Source organism: Ranitomeya variabilis, chromosome 2 (assembly GCF_051348905.1).
Source record: "Ranitomeya variabilis isolate aRanVar5 chromosome 2, aRanVar5.hap1, whole genome shotgun sequence".
Classification (NCBI taxonomy): Eukaryota; Metazoa; Chordata; class Amphibia; order Anura; family Dendrobatidae; genus Ranitomeya; species Ranitomeya variabilis.
In genome coordinates, this window is record NC_135233.1 from 150,401,013 (window position 1) to 150,415,851 (window position 14,839).

The window sequence follows — 14,839 nt, forward strand, 5'->3', positions numbered from 1 at the left end:
TCCTTGACTGATCTCACCATTCTTCTTCTCTGCCTTTCTGATGTTTTTCTTGGCCTGCCACTTCTGGCCTTAACAAGAACTGTACCTGTGTTCTTCCATTTCCTTACTATGTTCCTCACAGTGGAAATTGACAGGTTAAATCTCTGAGACAGCTTTTTGTATCCTTCCCCTGAACAACTATGTTGGATAATCTTTGTTTTCAGATCATTTGACAGTTGTTTTGAGGAGCCCATGATTCCACTCTTCAGAGGAGATTCAAACAGGAGAACAACTTGCAAGTGGCCACTTTAAGTAGCTTTTCTTATGATTGCATACACCTGGCTATGAAGTTCAAAGCTCAATGAGGTTACAAAACCAAAAAGTGCTTTAGTAAGTCAGTTAAAAGTAGGTAGGAATATTTAAAACAAGAAAATGATAAGGGTTCCCATACTTATGCACCTGTCAAATTTTGTTTGAATGCAGATGGCACATTTTCTGTTAGTACAATAAACCTCATTTCAAGGCAGAAACATTACTGTGTCCAACAGTTATTAGATATATGAAACTGAAATAGCTGTTGCAAAAAAAACTATTTTTTATAAAACATTAAGCTTAAGATTAATAGGGGTGCCCAAACTTTTTCATATAACTGTATATATATATATACACTCACCGGCCACTTTATTAGGTTCACCATGCTAGTAACGGGTTGGACCCCTTTTGCCTTCAGAACTGCCTCAATTCTTCGTGGCATAGATTCAACAAGGTGCTGGAAGCATTCCTCAGAGATTTTGGTCCATATTGACATGATGGCATCACACAGTTGCCGCAGATTTATCGGCTGCACATCCCAAAGATGCTCCATACAAGGCAGGATGGATCCATGCTTTCATGTTGTTTACGCCAAATTCTGACCCTACCATCCGAATGTCGCAGCAGAAATCGAGACTCATCAGACCAAGCAACGTTTTTCCAATCTTCTACTGTCCAATTTCGATGAGCTTGTACAAATTGTAGCCTCAGTTTCCTGTTCTTAGCTGAAAGGAGTGGTACCCGGTGTGGTCTTCTGCTGCTGTAGCCCATCTGCCTCAAAGTTCGACGCACTGTGCGTTCAGAGATGCTCTTAGGCCTACCTTGGTTGTAACGGGTGGCGATTTGAGTCACTGTTGCCTTTCTATCAGCTCGAACCAGTCTGCCCATTCTCCTCTGACCTCTGGCATCAACAAGGCATTTCCGCCCACAGAACTGCCGCTCACTGGATTTTTTTTCTTTTTCGGACCATTCTCTGTAAACCCTAGAGATGGTTGTGCGTGAAAATCCCAGTAGATCAGCAGTTTCTGAAATACTCAGACCAGCCCTTCTGGCACCAACAACCATGCCACGTTCAAAGGCACTCAAATCACCTTTCTTCCCCATACTGATGCTCGGTTTGAACTGCAGGAGATTGTCTTGACCATGTCTACATGCCTAAATGCACTGAGTTGCCGCCATGTGATTGGCTGATTAGAAATTAAGTGTTAACAAGAAGTTGGACAGGTGTACCTAATAAAGTGGCCGGTGAGTGTATATATATATATATATATATATATATATATATATATATATATATATATATATATATATATTATATTCAGTACAGATCAAAAGTTTGGACACACCTTCTCATTTAAAGATTTTTCTGTATTTTAATTACTATGAAAATTGTACATTTACACTGAAGGCATCAAAACTATGAATTAACACATGTGGAATTATATACTTAACAAAAAAGTGTGAAACAACTAAAAGTATGTCTTATATTCTAGGTTCTTCAAAGTAGCCACCTTTTGCTTTGATGACTGCTTTGCACACTCTTGGCATTCTCTTGATGAGCTTCAAGAGGTAGTCACCGGGAATGGTTTTCACTTCACAGGTGTGCCCTGTCAGGTTTAATAAGTGGGATTTTTTGCCTTATAAATGGGGTTGGGACCATCAGTTGTGTTGTGCAGAAGTCTGGTGGATACACAGCTGATAGTCCTACTGAACAGACTGTTAGAATTTGTACTATGGCAAGAAAAAAGCAGCTAAGTAAAGAAAAACGAGTGGCCATCATTACTTTGAGAAATGAAGGTCAGTCAGTCCGAAAAATTGGGAAAACGTTGAAAATTTTAGCTGTAAGCTACTGAAAGTTTACCACTTTTTTTAGTAAAAGTATTTGAATTACAATGGAATAATTTGTATTGATTTGTGTAGGTAGCCTTCTTTATTGCAGCTAGTGATCAAAACTTTTGCGTCAGGGCAGACTTACAAATTAAAGAGAACCTTTCATGTTGTGAATTCTGCTTTTGGGCTCCCTCCGGTGGTTGTAGGTGGTAATGCAGTTGTCCCTGAGTTGCAGTCCTGGTCAGGTGTATCTGCTGATTGCAGTTCTGACTGGGGTATTTAGGCGTGCAGGATTCATTAGTCCTTGCCAGTTGTCAATTGTTGTTGGGAGGTATTGGACCTCTGCCTGGTTCCTCCTGCCTTTCTGCCAAATCAGCAAAGATAAGTGTCTGGTTTTGTTTCTGTGGCACACATGCTGTGTGCTTCATAATTCAGTGCTATTCTTTTGTGTTTTCTTGTCCAGCTTAGATTGTGTCAGTATTTTCTCAGTCTTTGTTGGATTCTCTGGGGTAGCAGAGGTCCAATACCTCCCAACAACAATTGATAACTGGCAAGGACTAATGAATCCTGCATGCCTAAATACCCCAGTCAGAACTGCAATCAGCAGATACACCTGACCAGGACTGCAACTCAGGGACAACTGCATTACCACCTACAACCACCGGAGGGAGCCCAAAAGCAGAATTCACAACACTTTCACCAGGAGTTCCCTATATAAAGTAGAGCCAGCACCTGTAAACCCTCTGTTATAGCATACTAGAATGCTGTATGTATGTCCTCAATCCACTATGTAAGTCACCAAAAAGACCTTTTATTATACTCACCTACGCCACGGTCCGGTCCAATGGACGTCTCTAGTATTGATTCGGCACCTCCTCTCTTGTTACAGTCATTGTCCTTCTTCTCTGCTTCATGTAGTTGATGCATCTTACATCATCCACGCAGTGTCCCTAACGTGTTCCTGTGCAGGTACACTGTCTTTCCTGCCGAGGGCAGGGATAAGTACTGTAGTGCGCATGCGCCTGTGCTCTTTGACTTTTACTAGCATACACGCATTACAGTACTCTGCTTTGCTCTCATAAGGGCAGAGAGAAGTACACCTGCACAGGAGCACAATAGATTACTATGTATGGGTGACGTAGAACTTGTCATCAACATGAAGCAAGAAGGATGATAGCGATTGCAAAAAGAGACGAAGCACCGGATCAAGACCAGTGACGCCAGGTACGGACTGGGGCTGAAATTCAGCCCTGGCATTTGAAACCGCACAGGCCCATGCTGTCCCCGTCCCCAAGCACCAGATGGGATATATTACTAATTTTACCCTGCATGGAGGAAAGCAAGATTTACTACAAGACCAATATTTCTAATGATACCTCCGTCACAACTCCTCATAGTATGGGTGTCTGATTCTGTAAACAAAGTAGCAGACAACGTGGCCCACGACCAGACAGGCCCTTCTGGCATAAGCAAGAATTGCCAGAAGGCCAGTCCGGCCCTGTGACGCCCATCAGATCGGATGGTGAGTATAATGAAAGCTACTTTTTGTGTTTTTTGGAAACATATACATTCTAGTATATGGGGAAAACCTGATCACAGGTTCCCTTTAAAAATATTTTTAAGAGATGTGAAAAATGTAAAGCTACGCACAACTACAAGAAATTATTTTACTTTTAACTTCTTTTTAAAGAATTTAGTTTTCTATCTTTATGTTTGTTTTTTATTTCTCCAGATCAAGACACTGGAACAGCATAAAACAATTGAACAGCTGAGCAAGTCAATGGATGACTTGGAGAGGGTTAAAAGCAAGACTCATAAGAAACTCATTTCTATTAAATCAGAATTAGACTACGCAGAACGGGAAGCAAAAGATGAGAAAGAGAAAACAACCAATTACATTGACGTGATCACCAGTGAGCTGAAGACTCTCAAGACAACCTTAGAAGAGGTTTCCAAAAGGGAAAAACAGGTAATAAATATGTGTATATGTATAACGAAATTAAACAGGGCCTTGGAGTCAATAAGCCAAAGTTCTGACTCCTGACTTTTTCACACCATAAATACAGCCCCGACTTCAAATTGCAGCAGCATGAACATACTAAGTGTAAGGACAGGGCACAGGAGAGCTGATAACCAACATTGTACAGTATCACCACTAGAACACCCTAGTGGTCAGAATTATTTCTGATAATTACAGGTCTTGGATTTATGGTACATAATAAAAATATATTTTAACATCTCTAAACTTTTCTGAATTCATATGAAAGTTAAATTAAGTATGCATTATTAATTACAGATACAGTATATATATTTTTAAGCTGGAGTCAGTGCATTTCTACCAACTCCACCAAAAATGATCTCTGACTCCATAGATGTCGAATTACAGGGAACCTGTCAGCAGGATTGTACATAGTAACCTACACACAGTGTAGGTTACCACCACATACGCCAACCCTGCCATAGGACACGAGCATATCATTAACTAAAAACTGAAAATAAAGATTAAGAAACAGCTACAAGATGGATTTCATGAACCAAGGTAACATTTTATTCAGTTTAATGGCGCCGACCTGACACTGTATGTAGGTTACTATGCACAATCCTGCTGACAAGCTCCCTTTAAACACATGCAATTCATACGTTATGTTGTACTTTTTTATGTTACATGATCAACACTAATTGCAGGACTGTCTTTGTATTATTGAATCTAACGACATTTGCCAACTCCTTCTAGGAAGGCATTCATGAAAATTTTGTAGGGTCACTGTGCATTTTGAATACTTTGACAATACCGTTTTGATTGGGTTGTTCACTTTAAGGAAAGTGGACGATAAAAGATGTAAAATACCTAAATTAGCAAACTCAGCAGGTACTCACCCTCCATAGGTCTAGTGATGGCTCTCCGATGCTGCTCCAGTCTTAGTATTTGACTGCAGCAGTGACATGACGTCAACAGTGTACATCACCGATATAGACAATCACTGAATTCAGTATCTGTGCTGATATAGATGGCACAAGCTTCTGACCTCAGTGATTAGCTACAGTGATCGTGCATGCTATTCACGTGATGTCGCTGCAGCAGCCAAAATTATGAGCCGCGTCAGACAGCCATGATTAGACCTAGGGAGGGTGAGTACTGTTGTGTCCCATGAATGGGAACAGCTTGTTGTGTGTTTTTTGTGTTATGCATTGTATTCTGTATTTGCTAGGCAGAAGCCCCACCCTTTGAAGTTATCCCCTCTTCTCTCCTGTAGTTGATGATGTTAGCCCTTGCTCCTCCCTTCTTCCTAATTATTCAGTTTGTTGTAGCCATCTTTGGATGTACATGTGTACTTCTCTGTTTGGTATTACTCTTTCCACCTGCTGCATTGTACCTTAATACAAGATTTCAGAGAAAATCAACTCTGTTTCTCCTGGACTCTTATTACAAGTCAGTGTGGCCGAGTTGGAACTATTTGAGGAAGCATTGCAAGTGAGTACGACAATCATACAGTTATCTAAGGGATTGATGGCTAAGGGTTTAGAGACTCCTACTGCCTTGAAGAGTCAGAATAAATACCTACTGTGTGCCTAGGCTTACCTGATGAATTGGATCCTCTAAGCTTCAGGTCCGATTGGGCATATGGACACTGGGCGTTGGTGTGGCAAGTAGGAAGCATTGTGGCGATCGTGGACTAGGCAAACTCAGGAATCTTGGGAGCAGCAGGACAGATGTAGTGGTACCCAGCAGGGATGGAAGCAGGTTAAAGCACGATGTGCACAGAAGGTGGACCACACCAAACAAAACTCTTGAGACACATTCCTAAAACACAGGCATGTGCGTTAATGGGCTTTAAATGGGACTAAGGAGATGATGATACTGACCCACACTGGGCAAGCTGCAAAATCTAATGTGGAGGACAGTGGACTGACGTGAAGAAAGCAGCACCCTGGATACCTTGACAGGTGTGTAATGCTGTTTGTTTTTTTAGGTATCTTACAGAATTTGGAGTCCACTGTCCTAAAATGTGGACATCCCCTTAAAAAGGGCTCAACAGATTACATGATACCTTGCTCTGATTTCAGCAACTCATAGTTGCTTAGATGCTGATAAAACAGGTTGGAAAATTGAAAATGTTATTATCTTAGAACGTAATTCAGACAACCAATATGGCTGCCGTTAATGTTGTCACAATAAGGCAAGTCTTCTGTCTGTATTGTGATACTGCTGATTTACTATAATATACTAGATGGTGGCCCGATGCGTTAGAATTTTTATATTTTAGAATATGCATGTCCACGTAGTATATTGCACAGTCCATGTAGTTAATTGCCCAGCCACATAGTATACTGCCCAGCCAAGTAGTATATTGCCCAGCCACGTAGTATATTGCCCAGCCACGTAGTATATTGCACAGCCCACATAGTATATTGCCCAGCCACGTAGTATATTGCCCAGCCACGTAGTATATTGCCCAGCCACGTAGTATATTGCCCAGCCACGTAGTATATTGCCCAGCCACGTAGTATATTGCACAGCCCACGTAGTATATTGCCCAGCCACGTAGTATATTGCCCAGCCATGTAGTATATTGCCCAGCCACATAGTATATTGCCCAGCCACATAGTATATTGCCCAGTCACATAGTATACAGCAAAGAGCCACGTAGTATACTGCCCAGTCACGTAGTATATTGGCCAGTCACGTATTATGCACCGTATCCCTGTTAAAAAAAAGAATTAAAATAAAAAATAGTTACATACTCACCCTCCGTTGGCTCCTGGATCGAAGCGGTTACCGGTGGTCCTCGCACGCTCTGGTCTGAAGAGTGCATTGCGGTCTCGCGAGATGATGACGTAGCAGTCTCGCGAGACCGCACGTCATCATCTCGCAAGACCGCAATGCATGGAGCGGTCACCGGGGCATCGCAAGGAGAGTCGATAACCGCTTCGATCCGGGAGCATCGGTAACCGCTTCGATCCGGGGGCCAACAGAGGGTGAGTATGTAACTATTTTTTTATTTTTAACATTAGATCTTTTTACTATTCATGCTGCATAGGCAGCATGAATAGTAAACCTTGGTCACACAGGGTTAATAGCAGCGTTAACCGAGTGCGTGGAAGATATAGTACACCGCACACTCTATAAGTATTTTGCAACAGTGAAAATTTATTTAAAGAAACAACTATGCGATGTGAAAGCGACCAGAAGCAATTATGACGTTTCGGCCCTACCAGAGCCTTAATCATACAATCGCTAAGGAAAAGACAGAAAAACAAACATAAGTAAACGGTATACATAATAAACAATATTCAACATAAACAAAATAAAATCCCATCTGGATAAAAAAGCAAAAGAAAAAAAGAAAAGAACATAGGATATAGTAACTGTGGAAACATGATATGCACAATATCAGAGACACCGCGTACATCTGTGGAACAGAAGGCATAAGCATTGTTGCAATCATAGGGGAAGAGAAGGCTGAAGTAGCCAGGTCACATGACTATATATACATATGAGAAACAAAAGGATTTTTTACCTTATTAACGCAGAGGAGAGAGGATAAGAATCCTTGAAGGAAGAGGTATAAACTGCAGAGAAAATAGTTGAAGCATATAAGTAGGAGGAGGTACAAGGAGGACACACTGATCATGGTTAAATGGTGTGTAATCTACCTTAAGTGCCAGATTGCTGAGGGCATACAAAAGCATAGGATGCCCAACTGAGAGGGTCTGTGGACAAATGAGAGTGGATAGGAAAATGGTAAATAAAAATAGTAACAGCGCCTGTATATACCTCAAAAAGAAGGTGGTGTCAGGGTCCAGGGAATCATGTAAGAGGATTACCTTGTATATAAGGTTGCTAAGCGGCGCTCCCGCGCCCTGCTGTCAGTATGTAGCGTGGCCGGCGGTGCTATGCTTTAAAATGCGCGTACCGGAAGTGGGACTTCCGAAACCGGAAGTGATGTCGGCGGTGTAAGAGAGTAACTGCGCATGCGCGGCCAGCGCTTCTCTGTAAACCTGGTTGCTAGGAAACCTAGGTGAAGCGCTTGGTCAGCGGTATAGAGTATATCTGCTGAGAGTGCGGTAGAATTATGTGTGCCTTGTAGCTAGGTGACACAGGCGCTGCAGTGTACGGCACCTGGGTCCAGTAGAGGAGTCTGTGTATGAGTCAGTGATACATATTGGAGATAGCAGGCGCTATCCAGGCCCTGTTATTGTAATTGACCGAACATTGTGTGTTAGCACATGTAATATAAATGGAAAAGGGACCATGTTAATGCACATAAGTATTGCATCAGCAAAATGGCGATAGGTCGGACTTATAAAAGTGTCAAGGGGGAGGAGCCTATACGTAAGGGGCCAATACAGAACTTATATGGGCAAAAGCCTGATGATTGATATTCAGGGGATGGTAATAGAATTCTATAAACCCAAGACCTCACCAGGGGGAGCCTATATGTGAGGGGTCAACACGGGAATTAAATAGGGAAATGCCTGGTAGTTGGTATTTAAGGGGAACCACGGAGTGATAGTGTAGTATAATACTATGCCTAAAAGAACTCACCAGGGGGTTTAGCGAATCTGTAAGGGAAGGGAAAAGAAATTAGTGTTCAAATAATAATTAAAGTAGCCAATCAATTTCCCTGTTGAGTCCCCTGGGTGCAAGAGTATCTAGTGTATAGATCCAGTATGTTTCCCGGGCCCTCAGCTGTTTAACGTGGTTGCCACCCCATCTGGGGCGAGGTACTTGTTCTAATACCTGGAATTTTAATTGCGCCACTGTGTGTCTAGCCTTGGAGAAATGGTCAGGAAGGGGAAGCCAGGTTTTGTTACACCTGATTGTGGATTTATGGCTGGCGATCCTGTCTCGTACATGCTGGGTGGTCTCTCCCACGTAGAGAAGGCCGCAAGGGCATTTGATGACATAAACCACGAAATTTGTGTCACACGTGTAGAATCCACGGATAGGATAGGATTTCCCGGTCCTGGGGTGGGTTACATTGTCAGACTTGATCACGTTTGAGCAGCTGGCACAGTTCAGGCAGGGAAAAGTACCATTACGGCATGAACAAAGAAATTGTTGAGTCGGCACTCGAAGTGTGCTACCTATGTCCGCCCTAACTATTTGGTCACGGATATTAGGGGGTCTCCTGGTGCTCATAAGTGCAGGGACCCTGAAGGATGCAATCTCAGGGTGGGCTCTACCAAGAAGAGGCCAGTGTCTCTTGATGACGGAATAAACCTTGGTCATGAAAGGATGGTGCGTGTGCACAAATGGAATCCTCTCCTGGGGTTGGCGCGGTGTAGGGCTTATAGGAGGACCAGAGAACCTATCAAGTTCCTGTGTCAAAAGGGTGGAGGGGTAGTCCCTGTCCCTGAATTTTTGTGCCATGGAGGTTAACCTGATTTTGCGTGTTTCGGGATCAGTGACAATGCGGGAGACCCGTTTAAATTGAGAACGCGGTAAACTGTTTTTGGTGGTGACTGGATGGCAACTTGAATAGAGTAGTAGGCTGTTGCAATCTGTGGGTTTTGTGTACAAGTCTGTTTTGAGGAATCCATTAATATCCTTCAGGACCAGGGTGTCCAAGAAGGCAATTTGTGTGTCATGGGCGTGAATGGTGAACTTGAGTTCTGGAAAAACAGAGTTGAGCATAGAGTAGAATGAATCCAAAGTTCTGGATGTCCCGGTCCAGACCAGGAAGATGTCATCTATGTACCTACAGTAGTTCAGGACATATCTGGAAAAAAGCTCATTGTTGTACACATAATGCAGCTCAAAATGATTCATATACGCATTAGCGTAGGCCGGGGCTACATTCGAGCCCATCGCGGTCCCGCATGCTTGAACGTAATAAGTATCCTCATACAGGAAATAGTTCTCAAAAAGGACTGTTCTCAGGAGATCAAGACAAAGGGAAATGGCATTCCGAGACATGTCGGTCTGTTCTAGGAGGTCCCTCGTGGCACGCATGCCCTTCTCATGTGTTATTGATGTGTAAAGGCTATTAACGTCCATTGTGAACAATAAACTATGGGAGGGTACTTGATGCATTTGTTTCACTCTTTCAAGAAAATGGCTTGTGTCCAGTATATATGACCTGGTGTTTTTGGTCAGGGGGGTCAAGATTTTTTCTAGAAATATGGAGAGTGGTGAAAGGACCGAATCTGTGGAGGCCACAATTGGTCTGCCTGGAGGATTATGGAGGGATTTATGTATTTTGGGAAGAACGTAGAAAACCGGGATAATGGGGTGGGGGTTCTGTAGAAAGGTGACTGTCTTGCTATCTATGGTTTTATTATCAAGGTATGTACCAGTGAGATCCTTGATTTTGATGGAAATGGCTGCAGTGGGGTCCCTAGATATGACCCTATAGGTATTGGTGTCAGAGAGTTGTCTAAGGATCTCGCCCCGGTATTGTGACCAATCCATAACAACTATCGCTCCCCCTTTATCTGCGGGTTTAATCACAATGTTGTTATTTGACCGTAATGTGGAGAGAGCCTGTTTTTCCTCAAGTGTCAAGTTCGTGTGTGTTGGAAACAAGCCCAATCTCTGTTGGTGCGATAAGGATTTTATGTCGCGATCCACGAGAGAGATAAAGGTTTCAATGGCGTGAAAGGAATGAGGAGGTGAAAAAGTGCTGACATTGCGGAGGCCCAAAGAAGAAATTGACAATTCAGAATTAACATTAGTAGATGTAGAGGATCCCGCCATTGGGTCCAAAATGGGCGTAGTGCCAAAATGAGTCTTAAGTCTGATAGTCCTGTAGAATCGATGCAAGTCTTTTTCCAGTTGGAATGGATCCCAGTGGGGAGTTGGACAGAAGGATAGCCCTTTCTGTAGAACCGTCAATTCCGCTGCTGACAGGGAGTAACTGGAAATGTTGACAACCTGATTGGCGGGCTTACCTGACTTCGGGTCACCATCCTTTCGCCGCGATCTTCGGGTCGGTCTGTTGGGTGTCGTCCCCCTCCGCGGCCTGCAGCTAAAAAATGTTGCCTGGTGGAGCTGGTGGAGGAATCGCTGCCGGAGCTGAACGACCCTGGTCTTCTGTAGTTGTTGCGTCGCCACCAATTTGTGGTGTTGTTGTAGTCGCTCCATTTATACACCCTGTCGTTGGAGTAGTCTTCGCTGTCCCTCTGGAACTTTAGTCTTTTCCGTTCCTGTAGATTCTTTTCAAAATCTGTGATGGCTTTGTCTGTCTTGTTCTTAAGGGCAGTCCAGTCGGTGGATGAGAGAGTAGTAGTTAACTGGGTCTCAATGGCCAAAATGTTTTTTTTAACGTCAGTAATTTCCTTCTGGAGGTATTCAATCGTGAGGACAATGATATCCAATGAGCACTTGTTTAAGATTTGTTTAAATCTATCGCAGAATTCAGGATTGTCTGCAAACAGTGTAGGACGCAAATTGCATCTCAATCCTCTAGGAATTTTACTCTGAATTGAAAATGTTATTATCTTAGAACGTAATTCAGACAACCAATATGGCTGCCGTTAATGTTGTCACAATAAGGCAAGTCTTCTGTCTGTATTGTGATACTGCTGATTTACTATAATATACTAGATGGTGGCCCGATGCGTTAGAATTTTTATATTTTAGAATATGTATGTCCACGTAGTATATTGCACAGTCCATGTAGTTAATTGCCCAGCCACATAGTATACTGCCCAGCCAAGTAGTATATTGCCCAGCCACGCACGTAGTATATTGCCCAGCCACGTAGTATATTGCACAGCCCACATAGTATATTGCCCAGCCACGTAGTATATTGCCCAGCCACGTAGTATATTGCCAAGCCACGTAGTATATTGCACAGCCCACGTAGTATATTGCCCAGCCACGTAGTATATTGCCCAGCCATGTAGTATATTGCCCAGCCACATAGTATATTGCCCAGCCACATAGTATATTACCCAGTCACATAGTATACAGCAAAGAGCCACGTAGTATACTGCCCAGTCACGTAGTATATTGGCCAGTCACGTATTATGCACCGTATCCCTGTTAAAAAAAAGAATTAAAATAAAAAATAGTTACATACTCACCCTCCGTTGGCTCCTGGATCGAAGCGGTTACCGGTGGTCCTCGCACGCTCTGGTCTGAAGAGTGCATTGCGGTCTCGCGAGATGATGACGTAGCAGTCTCGCGAGACCGCACGTCATCATCTTGCAAGACCGCAATGCATGGAGCGGTCACCGGGGCATCGCAAGGAGAGTCGATAACCGCTTTGATCCGGGAGCATTGGTAACCGCTTCGATCCGGGGGCCAACAGAGGGTGAGTATGTAACTATTTTTTTATTTTTAACATTAGATCTTTTTACTATTCATGCTGCATAGGCAGCATGAATAGTAAACCTTGGTCACACAGGGTTAATAGCAGCGTTAACTGAGTGCGTTACACCACGGTCAACGCTGCCATTAACCCTGTGTGAGCGGTGACTGGAGGGGAGTATGCGGGCGCCGGGCACTGACTGCGGGGAGTAAGGAGCGGCCATTTTCTTCCGGACTGTGGCCGTCGCTGATTGGTCGTGGCTGTTTTGCCGCGACCAATCAGCGACTTGGATTTCCATGACAGACAGAGGCCGTGACCAATGAATATCCGTGACAGACAGACAGAAGGACAGACAGACGGAAGAGACCCTTAGACAATTACATAGTAGATGGCTATGTTCTGGCTGTAAATGCTCCGTAAAAGGATTATTACCTTTTGATACTCTTGTTCTGTTAGTAGAGTCACTAGTGATGTAATTTGGTTCCTAGTGTCCCAATTCTCCTGCAGCGCCGTCACACCAATTTTAAAACTATTTTTTTAACCTTCTTTAACATTTTTAATATTTTAAAATACTGAAGTTTCAGGTCATCATAATTGTGGCGTTGAAGTAGAGCAAATTGGTCACATTCCCCTAGGTGTTGTACTGAGGACACACTGGTCCTCAAATATCAAGTGAATTGTTTGCTGTGGTCCAAAAGGACAATGTATTCTCAGACTGTTTGTATCGTACACATTTAGCTGACGCAGTTCATTAATCTTGGCTATGAGGACTTATATTGTTACAATATGTAAATTGCATCATGGCATGCAGGGAAAGTCACTATGTATACTCAGCATAGACTCAGCATATCTGCGATTTACGATGATAAATTCCAGCGTGGGACTATTTGCCTCTAAAATTCTGTTTAGACAAAAACATAGAATTTAACATCATTAAAACACGGGCTCTTTTGTTTATTTCCTGCTAAGTTTGCTTTGTGACTGCAGTTTGGTATGTTGATTTAGTAATATGAATTGTTTTAAACAAGACTTTCAGCCTCAGCGGTTTATCTATGTTTTCTAATAAGTTATGCAATTAGTTTAAACAGCAACTGAAACCTTTTTAGCTCTGGCACATCATTCAGGTTGCTGTTTTTTCTTTTTCTTTTAACACTTAACATGCAAAGTTAAGACCTAATTCATCAAGGTGTTTTTGTCAGAATGCTGTTGTAAAAAAACATTGAAATGACACAAAATTTTTGTGCAACTCAAAGATGTGACATTTGCCATTTTTACACCAATTTTGGCCAACTCTGTCAAAGTGGGAAAGTTGGAGAGGGAATAAGTGTTTCAAATTGATCACAGTGGCTTATGCTGGATCATAAATTTGGCTCATCATTGGACAGTTTTGTATTACTTTATACCACATCTTGGTTGGTTTACTGTAGAGCAGTTTTTTTTTACTGCAAACTAGTATCTTGTCCTTTTGTCTTCAAGCCGTTCTCATTTGTCCTGCAAGGCTAAAAATTTGTCTTATGCTTCTTTCACACTTCCGTCTTCTGCTGTGCATCGTTGTGCAGTAAAATGATGTATCGACGGATGTTATGAAAATAGTTAAAAACGTTTGTGACGCATCGAGTGTAATAAACGTAAGGATGAATGACCTCGTGGAGATCAAAACATCCAACACCGCGGAGACACCATCACGTGTTTCTCAACGCAGTGATCCAGAACACTGCCCCCATCCCTTATGGGAAATATGCAAATGCATGTAGAAAAGCCGCGGAGACACCATCACGTGTTTCTCAACGCAAGCAATGAATAGCCAGGTCTTTCACTGGGAAGGAACAACCACGGGAAGGGCAGCATCCAATAAAGGAAAACCACCTATGCCAAAACATGGTATCCATCCACAGACAGCTGTTTCAGGGTATTTGCCCCTCATCAGTGTGGAGTAGGAAACTGGCTATTAGGAGCAGTGCCTAGTGAAAAGGCTATAAACGTAAGGATGAATGACCTCGTGGAGATCAAAACATCCAACACCGCGGAGAGACCATCATGTGTTTCTCAACGCAGTGATCCAGAACACTGCCCCCATCCCTTATGGGAAATATGCAAATGCATGTAGAAAAGCCGCGGAGACACCATCACGTGTTTCTCAACGCAAGCAATGAATAGCCAGGTCTTTCAGCGGGAAAGAACAACCACGGGAAGGGCAGCATCCAATAAAGGAAAACCACCTATGCCAAAACATGGTATCCATCCACAGACAGCTGTTTTGGGGTATTTGCCCCTCATCAGTGCGGAGTAGGAAACTGGCTATTAGGAGCAGTGCCTAGTGAAAAGGCTATAAATGTAAGGATGAATGACCTCGTGGAGATCAAAACATCCAGCACCACGGAGACACCAACACGTGTTTCTCAACGCAGTGATCCAGAACACTGCCCCCATCCCTTATGGGAAATATGCAAATGCATGTA

General features: G+C 42.9%; 1 protein-coding gene across 2 annotated transcripts in view; it reads left to right on the forward strand.

Annotated features, from left to right (window-relative positions):
• CCDC170 (coiled-coil domain containing 170) overlaps positions 1 to 14,839 on the forward strand; it is a 265,520-nt gene that overhangs the window by 232,000 nt on the left and 18,681 nt on the right. For both annotated transcript variants that reach the window (XM_077283084.1, XM_077283085.1), the window contains one exon: positions 3,854 to 4,090. In XM_077283084.1, the coding sequence (XP_077139199.1) occupies positions 3,854 to 4,090 (237 nt within the window). The remainder of the gene's footprint in view (positions 1 to 3,853; positions 4,091 to 14,839) is intronic.